Source organism: Choloepus didactylus, chromosome 3, assembly GCF_015220235.1.
Source record: "Choloepus didactylus isolate mChoDid1 chromosome 3, mChoDid1.pri, whole genome shotgun sequence".
NCBI lineage: Eukaryota > Metazoa > Chordata > Mammalia > Pilosa > Megalonychidae > Choloepus > Choloepus didactylus.
The window spans coordinates 184,236,166-184,257,493 of NC_051309.1; the positions used below are offsets into that span (position 1 = coordinate 184,236,166).

The following is a 21,328-nucleotide window of genomic DNA, read 5'->3' on the forward strand; positions in this document are numbered from 1 at the left end:
GAGACTCAAAGGTGCCTTTTCCTTCCGGGGTTTGCTCCTACAGTCTGCAACCGTTCCAAAGACCCGGATGCCTCGCCGCCCCGCTATCCTAGTGTATCGCCCAAGTTATGTCTGGCTCCCCGTCAAGGCAACCGACTGGGTTGGCCCTGTTTCTCAAGTTGTTTCACTTAACAATATCCCCTTCTCTAAGTCTAGGCGTCCAAGAGGCATACCTTACCCGAGACGTGCTACGCCGCCACAATCAGATGCTGAACTTAAATTTCCAGGCCATTCAGAAACTCCTAGCGGAGATAGATGAACTTGGACTAGAAATAGATGGACTCTGGAGAGTTCTCCAGCAGACGTGTGATACCCGATGGTTATTCGGGAGGCTTTGTGTCACCCCGGTTAGGGTGAACTTGACAGAGGAGCAGCAAGATGTCGCCGAGTGGCTCAAGGACACTTATCTCCCCAACTTCACCAATCTCTCCGACCAAGTGAAATCCGACCTTCAGGGACTTGAGAACATTAGGAAATTGAAGCCTGTTAGTTTCGACCTTTCCACACTGGGCGAGACTGTAAAAAATCTGTGGGACCAAGTCACCTCTTGGTTCTCTTGGCCCAATTTGACTAATTGGATTCTCTTGATGGTGGGACCATTGGTGGGATTAGTCATTGTTAAATCTTTGCTAGAACGCCTGTTTCAAGCGCGGCAGTACCGTGTTACCACTATGATGGCTATGTCCTCCACCTTTGATACCCCCAACAGCGACCATTCTGATGGCCATACCCCATCCTGGCCGCCTCAGGCGGGGCACTCGGGAGCGAGGTTTGTAGCTAAGCGCGCAGCTGTGTCCCGGGTATAACGGGCGACGCCAGCAGTCATAATTTTTGTCTCAGGTAGGTCCCTAAGGCAGAGTCATAGTTGTGGCCAGACTTGACTCTAGCCAATGCATAGGGCCGCCTAGTGACGCCTCCGACTCTGGTTAATGCTATCCCTGCCCCCGCCTTTGTCCCCCAGTTGCAAGGCAAAGCACTGCAGGGAGAGTCATGTTGTTTCCAGCTCACGGACTCTCCTGTCTCCATATGAGGTGAGCATTCTGGTCGGTGCTAGAGGCTCCGCCGCTAAATGGCTGAGACCTAGTCCAGACTCCCCAAAGCACCGGAACAAATTGTGAGCCATCTGGGTTCACGGGAGCACACTCATCACTGGGGACACTGGGTCGATATAAATAATAAAGGGGGAGATGTGGAGAGCCGTCTCCCGGGACGGGCATAGCGCATGCGCTGTAAACCTGCTCCAAAGTCCCCCCGCCCATCGAATGAGCCAAGATGGCGCCCATATCCTGCTTCCGCTTATGACGTGCACACTCACTATTCCTATCTGCCAATTGAGTGCATATGCGCGGCGCTAGATCATTGGTTATGAGTAGAGTACTTAAGAGTTTGCCCAAGCGAACCTCGGGGAGACAGCCCACTAGGAGCCGTACCTGACGGCCACATCGAGGCTGCTCTCCCGCGGGGCACTCTGCCCCGCGTGGAAACCTGTAACAGAGAATGCTTATCTAGCTTCAGTAAAAGACTTGCTCTCGCAACCGCCGTGTGGCTCGAGTCGTGACTTCCAGCCAGGTCAGTTTGCGTGGTCTGCATCTCTCTCTCTCTCTCATCCCTTGTTTCTCCCCTCGCCGGCCGGGGAACAGGGGTCGAGCGGGGCGGCGCCGGACACTTACTCCCACTGGAATGGTTATTTAAAAAGCAGAAAACAACAAGTGCTAGCAAAGATGCAGAGAAATAGGAACCCTTGTACATTGTTGGTGGGAATGTAAAATGGTGAAGTCTCTAAAGAAAACAGCTTGGCAGTTCCCCAAAATGTTAAACCTAGAACTACCATATAACCTGGCAATCCCACTTCTAGGTGTATACCCAAAAGATTTGAAAAAATGAGGACTCGAATAGCTATTTGTGTACTAATGTTCATAGCAACATTATTCACAATAGCCAAAAGGCAAAAGCAATCCAAGTGTCCTTCAAGAGATGAATGAAAAACAAAATCAGGTATATACATTCAATGGAATATTATTCAGCCATAAAAGAAAGACACTCTGATACATTCTATACAGCATGGATGAACCTTGAAGACATAATCTAGTGAAATAAGCCAGACACAAAAGGACAGATATTCTATGATTCCACTTACAAAAAATAACAAGAACATGCAAATTTAAGAAACAGAAAGTAGAGTACAGGTTACCAGGGGCAGGGGAGAGGGGGAATGGGCAGTTAATGCTTAATGCGTTCAGGGTTTCTGCTAGGGTGATGAAAAGCTTTACTGATGGATGGTGTAGCACAACATTGTGAATGTGATTAATGCCACAGAATTATATGCTTGGGAGTGGTTGAGATAGGAAATTTTATGTTGTATATGTGTTACAATTTTTTTTTTTTTAAATAAGAGAAACTAAAGAGACAATGACAATTAAATGCAATACATGATCCTGGACTGTATCTAATAATGAAGGAGAAAATGTCCAAAAGGATATCACTGGTACGACTGAAAAAAACGGGAATACAGACTATATGCTTTAGATCAATGTTGAATTTCTTGAACTTGATAACTGTACTTGGTGCTGTTATTTAAGTAAACATCCTTGTTCTTACAACATATACATGAAAGTATTAACTGTTAAAGGAGCATCACACCTGTAATCAACTCAAATGTTTAAAAAATATATATAGAGAGAGAGGTAGAGAAAGAGACAGATAAGAGAATCAGAAAAATAATATAATAAATGTGGCAAAATTTTTAAAGTCTTGGTACGGGATATATTGGAGTTCTCTATACTGTTTTTGAATTATTTTTGCAACTTTCCTCTAAGTTTAAAATTATTTCCAAAAAAAAAGTTTAAAGAAAAACATGAAGAAATAAAAGACTTTCTTAGACAAACAAAACTAAGGAAATTTGTCACCTGTAGATCTGCCTTGCAAGAAAAGTTCTTCAGAAAGAAGGAACATGATAACATAGGTCAGAAACCCAGGAAGAACATTACAAAAGGAATAAATGAAAATAAAATAAAATCTTATGTTTTTCTTAATCTTAATTGATCTTAATTACTCTAATTGTTCTAATCTTATTTGTTCAAAATGATAACAGCAATAATATATTCGGTGATCATAGCTTATGAATAAGTAAAATGAATGACAGCAATGTTATAACACATGGGAGGGGGGACCTGGAAATACACTATTATAAGGTACTTGCACTACTTGGGATGCAGTATAGTGTTATTTGAAAGTAGATTCAATTCGTTGTAAACTAATTAAGAACTCTAGGGCAACCACTAAAAACATTGCTAAAAGAAGTATAATTAATATGATAAGAGAAGACAGAAAATGGGATCATATAAAATGCTCAAGTAAAACCAGAGAAGGCAGAAAAAGAGGGGAAGATAAAAAAAAGAAGAAAAGAAATAGAACAAAGGCAATGAATAGACAACAGTTCCAAATACAGTAGATATTAATCCAACTATTAAAAACAATCACTTTAAATGTGAACGGTCTAAATACAATTAAAAGAAAATAACAGTGTGGATAAGAAAATAAGACCCACTCACACGTTGTCTACAAGAAACTCACTTAAATGTAAAGTCACAAATAAATTAAAAGTGAAGGGTTGGAGAAAGATATACTACGCTAACACTATTCCAAAGAAAGCTGAAGTAGCTAGATTAATTTCAGACAGAGTATACTTCAGAACAAGGAAAACTTATCAGGGATAAATCAGGGATAAAGAGGGGCATTACAAAATATTAAACAGTTCAATTCACCAAGAAAACATCACAGTCTGAAAAGTGTATGTATCTAACAACAGAACATCAAAATACCTGAGGAACTTAAAAGAGAAATAGACAAATCCACTATCATTCTTGGAGAAGTCAACAATTCTCTTATCAGTATTTGACAAATCCAGTAGGCTGAAAATCAGCAAGGATATAGGTGAACAGAATGGCAGCATCAATCAATTGGACTTAATTGACATTTACAGAATTCTCCATCCAACAATGGCAGAATACACATTCTTTTCAGGCTTACATGGCAATTCATCATGACAGTCCACAGACCGGTCCATAAAACATACCTGAACAAATTTATAAGAATTGAAATTATATAAAGTATGCTCTCAGATTACAATGGAATTAAACTAGAAATCAGTAAGAGAAAATTAGCTAGAAAATCCAAAAATGTCTGGAGATTAAACAATATACTTCTAAATACACAAGGATCAAAGAAGTCTCAAGAGAATTTTTTTTTTATTTGAACTAAATGAAATTAAAAATACACTTTATTCAAAATCTGGAGATGCAACAAAAGCAGTGCTGGGAGCAAAATTTAGAATTGAATGCATACATTAGAAAAGAAGATCTAAAATTAATAATCTAAGCTTTCACCTCAGGAAACCCCCAAAAAGAACAAATTATAACCAAAATAAGCAGAAGAAATGAAATAATAAAATCAGAGCAGAAATCAATGAAATTGAAAACAGGAATTTAAGAGAGAAGAATAAATGAAACCAAAATCTGGTTCTTTGAAAAGATCAATAATATTGATAAACCTCCAACTAGGCTAACCGAGAAAAAAAGAAAAAAGACATAAATTACTAATGAAAAGAATGAAAAAGGGCTGTTCTAGTTTGCTAATGCTGCCAGAATGCAAAACACCATAAATGGATTGGCTTTTATAAAGGGGGTTTATTTGGTTAACAGTTACAGTCTTAAGGCCATAAAGCGTCCTAGGTAATGCATTATTAGAGTATCTTCACTGAAGGATGGCCAATGGTGTCTAGAAAACCTGTGTTACCTGGGAAGGCACTTGGCTGGTGTCTGCTCCAAGTTCTGGTTTCAAAATGGCTTTCTCCCAGAACATTCCTCTCTAGGCTGCAGTTCCTCAAAAATGTCACTCTTAGTTGCTCTTGGGGTTGCTCTTGGGGTGTTTGCCCTCTCTTAGCTTCTCTGGAGCAAGAGTCTGCTTTCAACGGCCATCTCCAAAATGTCTCTGTAAACTGCAGTTTGTCTCTCAGCTCCTGTGCATTCTTCAAAGTTTCCCTCTTGGCTGTAGCTCCTCTTCAAAATGTCACTCTCAGCTGCAATGAGTTCCTTCTGTTCATCAGCTCATTTATATGACTCCAGTGATTTAATTTAGACCCACCCTGAATGGGGGGATAACACCTCCATGGAAATTATCCAATCAGAGTCATCACCCACAGTTGGGTGGGGCGCATCTCCATGGAAACACTCAAAGAATTACAATCCAATCAACACTGATGTCTGCCCACACAAGAATACATCAAAGATAATGGCGTTTGGGGGAACATAATACATTCAAATTGGCCCAGGGCTCATCACATATGATTCTATAGACATTAAGAGGATAAGAGAATATTATGAACAACTGTATCTCCACAAATTTGATAATCTAGATTAAATGAACCAATTCTTTGGAAGACACAATCTACTAAAAGCCACATAGGGAGAAACAGATAATATGAATAGGCCTATATCTGAATCAATAATTAATAACCTGCCGAAACAGAAAGCACCATGCCAGATGGTTTCGCTGGTGAGTTCAACCAATCATTTAAAGAAATGATAGCAATTCTTTTCAATCTCTTTCAGAAAATAGGAGAGGGAATATTTCCTAACCCCCATGAACAGAAAAACAAAAATACTCATCAAAATATTAGAAAATTGAATCCAACAATGTGTAAAACAGAGTACACACCATGACCAAGGGGGATTTAATTCAGATAAGCAAGGCTGGTTCAACATTCGAAATTAATGTAATATATCACATCAACAGGTTAAAGAAGAAAGTGAATATGGGTAAAGAGGGGAAAATATCCACAGACTATTAGGTACTCTACCATTTAGAAGCCAGGGAGATGAGGAGGAACTTGCAAAGAAGGCTAAGAAGATAGAGTCATTGACATGGGAGGAGAACCAGAAGAATGTAATATTTGAACTCAAGTGAAGAAAATTTTTAAAGGAGTGGGTAATCAAGTAAATAGAAAACTGAGATCAAAGAAGGAAAAAGATAATGTCTTGATTTAGCAACATGGAGGTCACCAATGTCTTTGACAAAAGCTGTATTTTTTTTTTAAATCTTCATTTTATTGAGATATATTCACATACCATGCAGTCATACAAAACAAATCATACATTCGATTATTCACAGTACCACTACATAGTTGTACATTCATCACCTAAATCAATCCCTGACACTTTCATTAGCACACACACAAAAATAACAAGAAAAATAATTAAAGTGAAAAAGAGTAATTAAAGTAAAAAAGAACACTGGGTACCTTTGTTTGTTTGTTTGTTTCCTTCCCCTATTTTTCTACTCATCCATCCATAAACTAGACAAAGGGGAGTGTGGTCCTTATGGCTTTCCCAATCCCGTTGTCACCCCTCATAAGCTACATTCAAAAGCTATATTTTTAAGAGTTGCAGGAAAGTCCTGAGAAGAGTGGGTTCAAGAGAAAATGGGTGTTCAAAAAATAAATAGAAAATGAATGTCAGTATTAGTGCATACAGCCACTGTCAAAAAAAAAAAAAAAAAAAAGAGCTGAAAAAGAGCCCAGACTTCAATTAGTGATATGAATGAAGCAGGTCTGGTCAAGACCAGGGCAAGCCAGGACAAAGGATAAAGGTTGAAACTGATTGTGTTTTAAAACTTCAACTTTCATATGAGACCAAGGGAATAGATATCTATTTGGTACAGGATCTAAATTTTCTAAACAGTACAACTCTACAGACGATTTGTTCAAACACCACAATTGCATGCAACTTTGAATAGGAAGTGAGATATGGTAGGTTAGTATAGGCTGGATTGAAATAGTGACACATCCTAGAGTAATTTGGGCAGATAATAAAAAATATATTTACAGCCTCCCACTCCCCAGCCCCGAGGATCTGGGGGAAGGTGTGGATGTGTTGGACACCCTCACCTGGACTGGTGTTGATGTTGTCACAAACATTGGGACTGGCGGTTTGATGTGCTGAGCCTTCGAGCACGGGACTTGCCCTTATGAAGCTCATTACCACAAAGGAGAGCCTACAGTTGTATGTAATGGTGCCTAAGAGTCTCCCCCTGAGTACCTCTTTGTTGCTCAGATGTGGCCCTCTCTCTCTCTAACTGAGCCATCTCGACAGGTGAACTTGCTGCCCTCCCCCCTACGTGGGACCTGACTCCCAGGGGTGTAAATCTCCCTGGCAACGCAGAGTATGACTCCTGGGGATGAATGTGGACCCGGCACCGTGGGACTGAGAGTATCTTCTTGACCAAAAGGGGGATGCAAAATGAGACGAGGCGGGGCAAGATGGCAGACTGGTGAGCTGTAGGTTTTAGTTACTCCTCCAGGAAAGTGGGTAAAAAGCCAGGAACTGCGTGAACTGGACACCACAGAGCAATCTGTCTTTGGGCATACTTCATACAACACTCATGAAAATGTTGAACTGCTGAGATCAGCGAAATCTGTAAGTTTTTGCAGCCAGGGGACCCGCGCCCCTCCCTGCCAGGCTCGGTCCCGTGGGAGGAGGGGCTGTCAGCTCCGGGAAGGAGAAAGGAGAACTGCAGTGGCTGCTCTTATCGGAAACTCATTCTACTGATCCAGATTCCAACCATAGATAGACTGAGACCAGACACCGGAGAATCTGGGAGCTGCCAGCCCAGCAGAGAGGAGACGGGCATAGAAAAAAAAAAATAAAAATAACACGAAAAACTCCAAAATAAAAGCAGAGGATTTTTGGAGTTCTGGTGAACACAGAAAGGGGAAGGGCGGAGCTCAGGCCTTGAGGCGCATATGCAAATCCCGAAGAAAAGCTGATCTCTCTGCCCTGTGGACCTTTCCTTAATGGCCCTGGTTGCTGTGTCTATTAGCATTTCAATAACCCATTAGATCTCTGAGGAGGGCCTTTTTTTTTTTTTTTTTTTTTTTTTAATCCTTTTTACTTTTTCTAAAACAATTACTCTAAGAAGCCCAATACAGAAAGATTCAAAGAATTGCAATTTGGGCACGTCAAGTCAAGAGCAGAACTAAGAGAGCTCTGAGACAAAAGGCAATAATCCAGTGGCTGGGAAAATTCACTAAACACCACAACTTCCCAAGAAAAGGGGGGTGTCTGCTCACAGCCACCATCCTGGTGGACAGGAAACACTCCTGCCCATCGCCAGCCCCATAGCCCAGAGCTGCCCCAGACAACCCAGTGTGACGGAAGTGCTTCAAATAACAGGCACACACCTCAATAATGGGCGTGAACATTAGCCTTCCCTGCAACCTCAGCTGATTGTCCCAGAGCTGGGAAGGTGGAGCAGTGTGAATTAACAAAGCCCCATTCAGCCATCATTTGAGCAGACTGGGAGCCTCCCTACACAGCCCAGCAGCCCAGAACTGCCCTGGGGGGACGGCACTCACCTGTGACATAGCACAGTCATCCCTCAACAGAGGACCCGGGGTGCACGGCCTGTAAGAGGGGCCCACTTGCAAGTCTCAGGAGCCATACGCCAATACCAAAGACTTGTGGGTCAGTGGCAGAGACAAACTGTGGCAGGACTGAACTGAAGGATTAGACTATTGCAGCAGCGTTAAAACTCTAGGATCATCAGGGAGATTTGATTGTTAGGGCCACCCCCCCTCCCCGACTGCCCAGAAACACACCCCACATACAGGGCAGCCAACATCAACTACACACGCAAGCTTGGTACACCAATTGGGCCCCACAAGACTCACTCCCCCACTCACCAAAAAGGCTAAGCAGGGGAGAACTGGCTTGTGGAGAACAGGTGGCTCGTGGACGCCACCTGCTGGTTAGTTAGAGAAAGTGTACTCCACGAAGCTGTAGATCTGATAAATTAGAGATAAGGACTTCAATAGGTCTACAAACCCTAAAAGAACCCTATCAAGTTCAGCAAATGCCACGAGGCCAAAAACAACAGAAAATTATAAAGCATCTGAAAAAACCAGACCATATGGATAACCCAAGCCCAAGCACCCAAATCAAAAGACCAGAAGAGTCACAGCACATAGAGCAGCTACTCAAAGAACTAAAGATGAACAATGAGACCCTAGTACGGGATATGAAGGAAATCAAGAAGACTCTAGAAGAGCATAAAGAAGACATTGCAAGACTAAATAAAAAAATGGATGATCTTATGGAAATTAAAGAAACTGTTGACCAAATTAAAAAGATTCTGGACACTCATAGTACAAGACTAGAGGAAGTTGAACAACGAATCAGTGACCTGGAAGATGACAGAATGGAAAATGAAAGCATAAAAGAAACAATGGGGAAAAAAATTGAAAAAATCGAAATGGACCTCAGGGATATGATAGATGATATGAAACGTCCAAATATAAGACTCATTGGTGTCCCAGAAGGGGAAGAAAAGGGTAAAGGTCTAGGAAGAGTATTCAAAGAAATTGTTGGGGAAAACTTCCCAAATCTTCTAAACAACATAAATACACAAATCATAAATGCTCAGCGAACTCCAAATAGAATAAATCCAAATAAACCCACTCCAAGACATATACTGATCACACTGTCAAACACAGAAGAGAAGGAGCAAGTTCTGAAAGCAGCAAGAGAAAAGCAATTCACCACATACAAAGGAAACAGCATAAGACTAAGTAGTGACTACTCAGCAGCCACCATGGAGGCAAGAAGGCAGTGGCACGATATATTTAAAATTCTGAGTGAGAAAAATTTCCAGCCAAGAATACTTTATCCAGCAAAGCTCTCCTTCAAATTTGAGGGAGAGCTTAAATTTTTCACAAACAAATGCTGAGAGAATTTGCTAACAAGAGACCTGCCCTACTGGAGATACTAAAGGGAGCCCTACAGACAGAGAAACAAAGACAGGACAGAGAGACTTGGAGAAAGGTTCAGTACTAAAGAGATTCGGTATGGGTACAATAAAGGATATTAATAGAGAGAGGGAAAAATATGGCAAACATAAACCAAAGGATAAGATGGCCGATTCAAGAAATGCCTTCACGGTTTTAACGTTGAATGTAAATGGATTAAACTCCCCAATTAAAAGATATAGATTCGCAGAATGGATCAAAAAAAAAGAACCATCAATATGTTGCATACAAGAGACTCATCTTAGACACAGGGACACAAAGAAACTGAAAGTGAAAGGATGGAAAAAAATATTTCATGCAAGCTACAGCCAAAAGAAAGCAGGTGTAGCAATATTAATCTCAGATAAAATAGACTTCAAATGCAGGGATGTTTTGAGAGACAAAGAAGGCCACTACATACTAATAAAAGGGGCAATTCAGCAAGAAGAAATAACAATCGTAAATGTCTATGCACCCAATCAAGGTGCCACAAAATACATGAGAGAAACACTGGCAAAACTAAAGGAAGCAATTGATGTTTCCACAATAATTGTGGGAGACTTCAACACATCACTCTTTTCTATAGATAGATCAACCAGACAGAAGACCAATAAGGAAATTGAAAACCTAAATAATCTGATAAATGAATTAGATTTAACAGACATATACAGGACATTACATCCCAAATCACCAGGATACACATACTTTTCTAGGGCTCACGGAACTTTCTCCAGAATAGATCATATGCTGGGACATAAAACAAGCCTCAATAAATTTAAAAAGATTGAAATTATTCAAAGCACATTCTCTGACCACAATGGAATACAATTAGAAGTCAATAACCATCAGAGACTTCGAAAATTCACAAATACCTGGAGGTTAAACAACACACTCCTAAACAATCAGTGGGTTAAAGAAGAAATAGCAAGAGAAATTGCTAAATATATAGAGACGAATGAAAATGAGAACACAACATACCAAAACCTATGGGATGCAGCAAAAGCAGTGCTAAGGGGGAAATTTATAGCACTAAACGCATATATTAAAAAGGAAGAAAGAGCCAAAATCAAAGAACTAATGGATCAACTGAAGAAGCTAGAAAATGAACAGCAAACCAATCCTAAACCAAGTACAAGAAAAGAAATAACAAGGATTAAAGCAGAAATAAATGACATAGAGAACAAAAAAACAATAGAGAGGATAAATATCACCAAAAGTTGGTTCTTTGAGAAGATCAACAAGATTGACAAGCCCCTAGCTAGACTGACAACATCAAAAAGACAGAAGACCCATATAAACAAAATAATGAATGAGAAAGGTGACATAACTGCAGATCCTGAAGAAATTAAAAAAATTATAAGAGGATATTATGAACAACTGTATGGCAACAAACTGGATAATGTAGAAGAAATGGACAATTTCCTGGAAACATATGAACAACCTAGACTGACCAGAGAAGAAATAGAAGACCTCAACCAACCCATCACAAGCAAAGAGATCCAATCAGTCATCAAAAATCTTCCCACAAATAAATGCCCAGGGCCAGATGGCTTCACAGGGGAATTCTACCAAACTTTCCAGAAAGAACTGACACCAATCTTACTCAAACTCTTTCAAAACATTGAAGAAAATGGAACACTACCTAACTCATTTTATGAAGCTAACATCAATCTAATACCAAAACCAGGCAAAGATGCTACAAAAAGCGAAAACTACCGGCCAATCTCCCTAATGAATATAGATGCAAAAATCCTCAACAAAATACTTGCAAATCGAATCCAAAGACACATTAAAAAAATCATACACCATGACCAAGTGGGGTTCATTCCAGGCATGCAAGGATGGTTCAACATAAGAAAAACAATCAATGTATTACAACACATTAAAAACTCGAAAGGGAAAAATCAATTGATCATCTCAATAGATGCTGAAAAAGCATTTGACAAAATCCAACATCCCTTTTTGATAAAAACACTTCAAAAGGTAGGAATTGAAGGAAACTTCCTCAACATGATAAAGAGCATATATGAAAAACCCACAGCCAGCATAGTACTCAATGGTGAGAGACTGAAAGCCTTCCCTCTAAGATCAGGAACAAGACAAGGATGCCCGCTGTCACCACTGTTATTCAACATTGTGCTGGAAGTGCTAGCCAGGGCAATCCGGCAAGACAAAGAAATAAAAGGCATCCAAATTGGAAAAGAAGAAGTAAAACTGTCATTGTTTGCAGATGATATGATCTTATATCTAGAAAACCCTGAGAAATCAACGATACAGCTACTAGAGCTAATAAACAAATTTAGCAAAGTAGCGGGATACAAGATTAATGCACATAAGTCAGTAATGTTTCTATATGCTAGAAATGAACAAACTGAAGAGACACTCAAGAAAAAGATACCATTTTCAATAGCAACTAAAAAAATCAAGTACCTAGGAATAAACTTAACCAAAGATGTAAAAGACCTATACAAAGAAAACTACATAACTCTACTAAAAGAAATAGAAGGGGACCTTAAAAGATGGAAAAATATTCCATGTTCATGGATAGGAAGGCTAAATGTCATTAAGATGTCAATTCTACCCAAACTCATCTACAGATTCAATGCAATCCCAATCAAAATTCCAACAACCTACTTTGCAGACTTGGAAAAGCTAGTTATCAAATTTATTTGGAAAGGGAAGATGCCTCGAATTGCTAAAGACACCCTAAAAAAGAAAAACGAAGTGGGAGGACTTACACTCCCTGACTTTGAAGCTTATTATAAAGCCACAGTTGCCAAAACAGCATGGTACTGGCACAAAGACAGACATATAGATCAATGGAATCGAATTGAGAATTCAGAGATAGACCCTCAGATCTATGGCCGACTGATCTTTGATAAGGCCCCCAAAGTCACTGAACTGAGCCATAATGGTCTTTTCAACAAATGGGGCTGGGAGAGTTGGATATCCATATCCAAAAGAATGAAAGAGGACCCCTACCTCACCCCCTACACAAAAATTAACTCAAAATGGACCAAAGATCTCAATATAAAAGAAAGTACCATAAAACTCCTAGAAGATAATGTAGGAAAACATCTTCAAGACCTTGTATTAGGCGGCCACTTCCTAGACTTTACACCCAAAGCACAAGCAACAAAAGAGAAAATAGATAAATGGGAACTCCTCAAGCTTAGAAGTTTCTGCACCTCAAAGGAATTTCTCAAAAAGGTAAAGAGGCAGCCAACTCAATGGGAAAAAATTTTTGGAAACCATGTATCTGACAAAAGACTGATATCTTGCATATACAAAGAAATCCTACAACTCAAGGACAATAGTACAGACAGCCCAATTATAAAATGGGCAAAAGATATGAAAAGACAGTTCTCTGAAGAGGAAATACAAATGGCCAAGAAACACATGAAAAAATGTTCAGCTTCACTAGCTATTAGAGAGATGCAAATTAAGACCACAATGAGATACCATCTAACACCGGTTAGAATGGCTGCCATTAAACAAACAGGAAACTACAAATGCTGGAGGGGATGTGGAGAAATTGGAACTCTTATTCATTGCTGGTGGGACTGTATAATGGTTCAGCCACTCTGGAAGTCAGTCTGGCAGTTCCTTAGAAAACTAGATATAGAGCTACCATTCGATCCAGCGATTGCACTTCTCGGTATATACCCGGAAGATCGGAAAGCAGTGACACGAACAGATATCTGCACGCCAATGTTCATAGCAGCATTATTCACAATTGCCAAGAGATGGAAACAACCCAAATGTCCTTCAACAGATGAGTGGATAAATAAAATGTGGTATATACACACGATGGAATACTACGCGGCAGTAAGAAGGAACGATCTGGTGAAACATATGACAACATGGATGAACCTTGAAGACATAATGCTGAGCGAAATAAGCCAGGCACAAAAAGAGAAATATTATATGCTACCACTAATGTGAACTTTGAAAAATGTAAAACAAATGGTGTATAATGTAGAATGTAGGGGAACTAGCAGTAGAGAGCAATTATGGAAGGGGGAACAATAATCCAAGAAGAAAAGATAAGCTATTTAACGTTCTGGGGATGCCCAGAAATGACTATGGTCTGTTAATTTCTGATGGATATAGTAGGAACAAGTTCACAGAAATGTTGCTATATTATGTAACTTTCTTGGGGTAAAGTAGGAACATGTTGGAAGTTAAGCAGTTATCTTAGGTTAGTTGTCTTTTTCTTACTCCCTTGTTATGGTCTCTTTGAAATGTTCTTTTATTGTATGTTTGTTTTCTTTTTAACTTTTTTTTTCATACAGTTGATTTAAAAAAAGAAGGGAAAGTTAAAAAAAAAAAAAAAAAGAAAAACAAGGAAAAAAAAATGTAGTGCCCCCTTGAGGAGTCTGTGGAGAATGCAGGGGTATTCGCCTACCCCACCTCCATGGTTGCTAACATGACCACAGACATAGGGGACTGGTGGTTTGATGGGTTGAGCCCTCTACCATAAGTTTTACCCTTGGGAAGACGGTTGCTGCAAAGGAGAGGCTAGGCCTCCCTATATTTGTGCCTAAGAGTCTCCTCCTGAATGCCTCTTTGTTGCTCAGATGTGGCCCTCTCTCTCTGGCTAAGCCAACTTGAAAGGTGACATCACTGCCCTCCCCCCTACGTGGGATCAGACACCCAGGGGAGTGAATCTCCCTGGCAACGTAGAATATGACTCCCGGGGAGGAATGTAGACCCGGCATCGTGGGATGGAGAACATCTTCTTGACCAAAAGGGGGATGTGAAAGGAAATGAAATAAGCTTCAGTGGCAGAGAGATTCCAAAACAAGCCGAGAGATCACTCTGGTGGGCACTCTTACGCACACTTTAGACAACCCTTTTTAGGTTCTAAAGAATTGGGGTGGCTGGTGGTGGATACCTGAAACTATCAAACTACAACCCAGAACCCATGAATCTCGAAGACAGTTGTATAAAAATGTAGCTTATGAGGGGTGACAATGGGATTGGGAAAGCCAAAAGGACCAAACTCCACTTTGTCTAGTTTATGGATGGATGTGTAGAAAAGTAGGGGAAGGAAACAAACAGACAAAGGTACCCAGTGTTCTTTTTTACTTCAATTGCTCTTTTTCACTCTAATTATTATTCTTGTTATTTTTGTGTGTGTGCTAATGAAGGTGTCAGGGATTGATTTAGGTGATGAATGTACAACTATGTAATGGTACTGTAAACAATCAAAAGTACAATTTGTTTTGTATGACTGCGTGGTATGTGAATATATCTCAATAAAATGATGATTAAAAAAAAAAAAAAAATGAGACGAAATAGTTTCAGTGGCTGAGAGATTCCAAATGGAGTCGAGAGGTCACTCTGGTGGACATTCTTATGCACTATATAGATAACACCCTTAGGCTTTAATGTATTGGAATAGCTAGAAGTAAATACCTGAAACTACCAAACTCCAACCCAGCAGTCTGGACTCCTGAAGACAATTACATAATAATGTAGATTACAAGGGGTGACAGTGTGATTGTGAAGTCCTTGTGGATCACACCCCCTTTATCTAGTGTATGGATGAATGGAGGAATGGGGATAAAAACTAAAGGACAAATGGGGTGGGATGGGGGGATGATTTGGGTGTTCTTTCTTCACTTTTATTTTTTATTCTTGTTCTGGTTCTTTCTGATGTAAGGAAAATGTTCAGAGATAGATTGTGGTGATGAACGCATAACTATGTTATCATACTGTGGACAGTGGATTGTATATCATGGATGATTGTATGGTGTGTGAATGTATTTCAGTAAAACTGAATTTAATTAAAAAAAAATAAAAAAAATAAAAACTTAAAAAATAAATAAATAAATAAATAAATAAATAGAAAGATGCAAGTGCTGGAGAAAATGTGGAGAAAGAGATGTACCAGTCCACTGTTGCTAGGGAAGTAGAATGGTGCAGGCCATCTGGAGAGCAATATGGTAGGTCCACAGGAGGCTTAGTACAGGGTTGCCATACAAGTACATACAAGTATATATTTGGAAGATCTGAAAGCAGGGACACAGATGGACATTTACACACTAATGTTTATGGCAGCAGTATTCACAATTTCCAATGTATGGAGGTGGCCTAAGGGTACATCAACTAATGAAAAGAAAGATTAACTGTGGTATATACATACAACGGAATATTGAGTGGCTGCAAGAAGGAATGAAGTTGCAAGGTATGCAATTAGGTGAAGGGACCTTGAGGACAGTATGCTAAGTGAAATAAGCCAGAAACGAAAAGCCAAATATTTATAACACCTCATTAATACAGAATAAATATAACTTACAAATTCTGAGAATTGAATTTGAGAGCATAGATTATCAGGAGAAGGCTTATTGTAAAGGTTCCTAGACTAAGCACTTACAGCAGTCACATCTATTCCTGAGTTACAAAGGCTATTTCTAAATTCTGAGATGCTGGGCTCTTTGTGTATAACCTGGTCATTCCCTGGAACTTCAGGTATCTGTGTTACACCTGAGATTCAAAGCTAGAGTTCTGCAGCTATGAAAATCAGCATCACCCAAACAGCAACTGTTAAAAAAGCTGAAAAAAGAGATCAGACTTCAATTAGAGATATGAATGAAGCTTATCTGGTTAGGACTAAGGCATATCAGACTAAAGGGTAAAGGACGATATTGACGGTGTTTTAAAACTTCAATTTCTACGTGAGACCAAAGGGAAAGATGTTTATTTGGTGCAAAAGTTTTATTTTCTGTAGCACACCATCAAATTTAACCTTATGGTCAAGTTTATTCGAACAGCATAATTACATGGAAACTTGAATAGGGAATAAAATCTTATAGGTTTGTGGAGGTTAGTGTGATGCTCCAACACATCCCAGAGGTATTTGGACGGAGAATAAAAACGTATTTGCAAAGCTCCCTTGAGGGACTGGGTGAAAGTGTGGAAATATTAAACTTCCCCACCTGGGGAATTCCATAATCTCACAAGCATTGGAAACTACCAATTTAATAGGCCAAGCCCTCAATCTTGGGGCTTGCCCTCATGAAACTTACTCCTGCAAAGGAGAAGAGAAGCCTACTTATAATTGTGCCTGAGAGTCACCCCCAGAGATCTTCTTTTGTTACTCAGATGTGGCCCCTGTCTCTAAGCCAACTCTGCAGGTAAACTCACTGCCCTCCTCCCTACATGGGACATGACTCCCCAGAGGTATAATCCTCTAAAACTAGTTAATAATTACTTTTATTAAACTTTCCCTGTACAAATTATTGCATGGTTTCTGTCTCCTAACAGGATGCTGTCTGAAAGAACTTGTTTGAAGACTGATTTATAGCAATCATTTTTAACCACTCTATGAAAAATTTTATCCAAAATAACTGCTAATTACTACTGTGAAGTTTATCTTACTGTGTATACATATGTATCTAAGTATGTGTGTATATTTCTTTATGAGTAGACAGGTCCCATATAGCAAAGTGTGCAACTACTGACACGAAGAAAAATCTCAAATTACTAAAACTAATATTCTGTATGTTCTTGGCATGTCACATAAATGCTACAGGTCTTAACTTTTTACTCTGAAATATGACAGAGTAGATGATATGATCACATCCTTCCCAGCTCTATGATTTTGATTTATTTATGAATGAATTCTCAAAATATAGAAATTTTCCAGATTTTTACTAAAAATAGGTATTTATATCTTTTACACATAAAAACGAATGACTCTGCTTAGGTTGTTCAAAATTCATTTCATTTATAATGTCTTTTTTTTTATATTGCACCAACTATTTTGCTTAATATATCTACTTAATGTTTATATATGATTTCTATAAGCATTCTTATTTTTAGAACACTGGTGAAGCAGAGAACAGCAATGTTCTTTAGTAAAATAATAAAATAATCCTATGAATATCAAGATAACTGAATTGAGCTTCAATAAACAAGGTTAAATTTAATTCATTAATGAAACAGTCTGTAACATGATCATACCTGTTTATGTTTTTGAAGTGGTTTCTTTTCATGTAATTTTTTAGGTACATCTCCATATTTCTTATTTATTAAAGGTACTCCATATTTAGCAGCAGGCTTTGTAATTTTCTGAGCAGGCACAAGAGAAGCCATGCTTTGTCCTGAAGCTGGTCTTTTGGCTACATGAAAAGAAACAAATAATTTTTTCAGTAGTTCTTCTTTATATCAAATCTTTAATTTCAAAATTCTTCAAAATAGCACTTTTTTGTTTTCATGATCGATAGAATTTAACCTCAAACGTTTCATCCAATGTTCCTTAGCAATTATATGTCAATGCCTTAATTATAATTATTTTACACTAAAGACACTTTTTGAAAGAAGCAAACAGCCACATTCTTTTAAAATGTTGAAATTTTTCATACGAAAAAACAACATTCCTAAAATTGACTTGGTGATGGTTGCACATATCTGTGAATATAATAAAAGCCATTGAATTGCACACTTTAAATGGGTGAATTGTGTACTATGTAAATTACATCTCAATAAAGCTGTTTAAAAAAAATCACTGCTTTAGAAATTACTTTCAAAATAAAAACATAAACTTCAAGAACATTATTCTGTTAAACATCACTATGAGCTACTCTAACATACTTTGAATGCTGACTTGTTGAAGAACAACCTCTTTAAAACAATTATTATAGCTAAGGATCCCATGAAAGGAGTACCTTTTTACACTGCTAATGGGACTATAAATTAGTCAAACTTTTGGATGGCAATTTATATCAAGAACAACATTTATTAATTGATTTTAAAGAAATAATCAGAGAAACACAAAAATTTATGCACAAAGATGAACTCCACAGCACTACATATTTAAACTTTTTAATGCAATTTTACTGATATATTCACATAACATACAATCCTTCAAAGTGCAGTTATTCCTAGTATCATCATATAGTTCTGCAATCACCGCAATCAATCTTTGAACATTTTCATTACTCCAAAAAACAAAATAAAAATTAAAATAAAAAAACATCCAAAATATTCCATTCCCCTCCTCCCCCCCCCCACCATTGTTCATTTACCTTTTTTTAACACCCATTCACTGTTTTTTTAACTTTAAGAAAAAATTAAAAAACAATAAAAAAAAATTTCAAACAAAACCAAAACAAAGGAATAAGAAAAAACAAAATAACCTAAAAATAACTACAATGCTTCCAACATGTTCCTACCACACCCCCAAAAAATTAACCATAACTGAACAAAGGAATAAGAAAAACAACCTAAAATAACTACATTTCTGCCAATTTGTTCCTACCAAACCCCCCCAAAATTAAATTATAGTCGTTCCTGAGCATTTCCAGAACATTAAATTCACCCTCCTTAACTTATCTGGCCTATTTAAGCTTATTGAAACCTAGACGTTCAGTGTTTAGAGCCACGCTAAGTTCAGGAAAACAATTAAACTAAAGTAATTAAAAAGAAATTCTACTATTTATTCACATCTCTCAAAGGATATTAAGAGGTCAAAAAGCATAGTCTATATCAACCCTTACCAAAATCCTCTTTTCTCTCCTATTTTCCACATCTGCTAAGGAAACTCCCTGCTCCAATTCCCCCATAACATGAGGAGCAGCTTTCTTTCTTCCTCTTCTAGCCTATCACCTGTCTTGTGCTAAATCAATTTATATTGTTCTTTCTAATAAGTATTCTTCCTTTTTAGAAGGAGAAAAGAAAGGAAAAAATTTAACTGGTAGCTCACAATGAAATGCTACCATTAAATTTCATTTCTTCAAGAATATTTAATTATATTAGAAAAATTCACCATACAACATTGTGAATTTAAAAAAAAAAACTTGTTTATAACACACTTCCAATTTTCAGTCTTTACGCATACATTACCACAGAAAAATTATATACCAAATATGACACTGGGTGTTGAAACTGGGGACAATCTTTATTTTCTTTTTAATTTTTATAATGAACAAATTTTATTTGTTTAATTTAGTAGATTCTTTTAAAAATTAAAATAATATTAGCATTTGGCTAGCATTCTAGAGATGCAAAAGTAATCTGTGTTGACTATACAGGACTACAAAGGGCAGTGGGTAAGGTTTCCCAAGTACATACTCCAACTCATCTAGACCAAGAACTAGGAAATGTAAGATAAAAAGATTTCTCATTAAGAAATATAATATCCAACCAGATACCCAGTGTTCTTTTTTACTTCAATTGCTCTTTTTCACTTTAATTATTATTCTTATTATTTTTGTGTGTGTGCTAATGAAGGTGTCAGGGATTGATTTAGGTGATGAATGTACAACTATGTAATGGTACTGTGAACAATCAAATGTACGATTTGTTTTGTATGACTGCGTGGTATGTGAATATATCTCAATAAAATGAAGATTTAAAAAAAAAAAAAAATATCCAACCAGAGGATATCAACAGCGCTGTAACCTAGGTAAAGATTATTAACATAGCCAAGAAAATACTCTTTATGCCAGAAAAAAAGAATGCACAGAAAATGAAGATTCCCAAGAAATAGATAGTCCCCATCTACTTTCCAGAGAAGAGAAGGAATTATTTATCTGATTTTTTATCATTTCTAAGTCTCAGTGACAGGCTATTCCTAGCACAAAGCTTAATGTAGGGGATTGGAGCCCACCAAGTATTCATGGAAACACCAGCAGCACTTCTATTTCGGTTCTATGCTATGAAACTTTTCATTCATCCAATTCCTCTTAGTCTGATTCTATGTTTGACAAAATAACTTTCTAATTCTATGTAGAAAATACATGCTGACACCAGGTGTTTCTGGCCTTTGTGCCAATGAGGCTTTTAAGTAAGATCTGATCTCTCATGAGGACTGACTACCTTAGAAGACAGTATGTTGATTCTACTGTGTATCTCAGTCTCTTGTGAATTCTGTTTAGAATGAATTGACTTCCCAGGGACTGACAGCCTTGGCACACTGAGAAGATCCTCCAAGTGTCTTTAAAAAGGACCAGGTCCTGCTAGTCTTCCAAAGAACTCAGTCATACCACTTCCAATGTATATGGACTCATTTTTATGATATAGTGTATATGGCATTTATTTTACTAATTTAGTCAAACTCAAATTAGAGTAGAACATGTAAAACATTAGATTTGAAACACAATATACTCCATAAATCTTAAATAACTTCCACTAATTATAGAAATTCATTCTGAAATTATTATATGTAAGGAAAAATATATGATTTCCCTCTCACACAGAGGTGTATAAATACATGTATCATATAGCCATACTCACAACTGCAAATATTCTAATATCATTGGCCAAACTTAAACAAAAATACACCTTTCATAAGGTGGCTGACTTCACATTAATTTCCTTATTAAAAATTTTAGAATATGTACTATTTCTCAAATAAAGTATTTTACATAAAAATTTTTAGTTAACTAGGACATTTTATAACATTCTATAACAATGTTCTCAGAACATCAGCTAAGTATTTGA

The 21,328-nt window shown here is 37.9% G+C and overlaps 1 protein-coding gene across 18 annotated transcripts in view; it reads right to left on the reverse strand.

Annotated features, from left to right (window-relative positions):
• The window catches only part of NEK1 (NIMA related kinase 1), a 351,041-nt gene that overhangs the window by 255,870 nt on the left and 73,843 nt on the right, over positions 1-21,328 (reverse strand). For all 18 annotated transcript variants that reach the window (XR_005215994.1, XR_005215995.1, XR_005215996.1 and 15 more), the window contains one exon: positions 17,849-18,006. Coding sequence is in view for 15 of the 18 variants with exons in the window: in XM_037830993.1 (XP_037686921.1) it covers positions 17,849-18,006 (158 nt within the window). In the remaining 3 variants the exon portion in view is untranslated. The remainder of the gene's footprint in view (positions 1-17,848; positions 18,007-21,328) is intronic.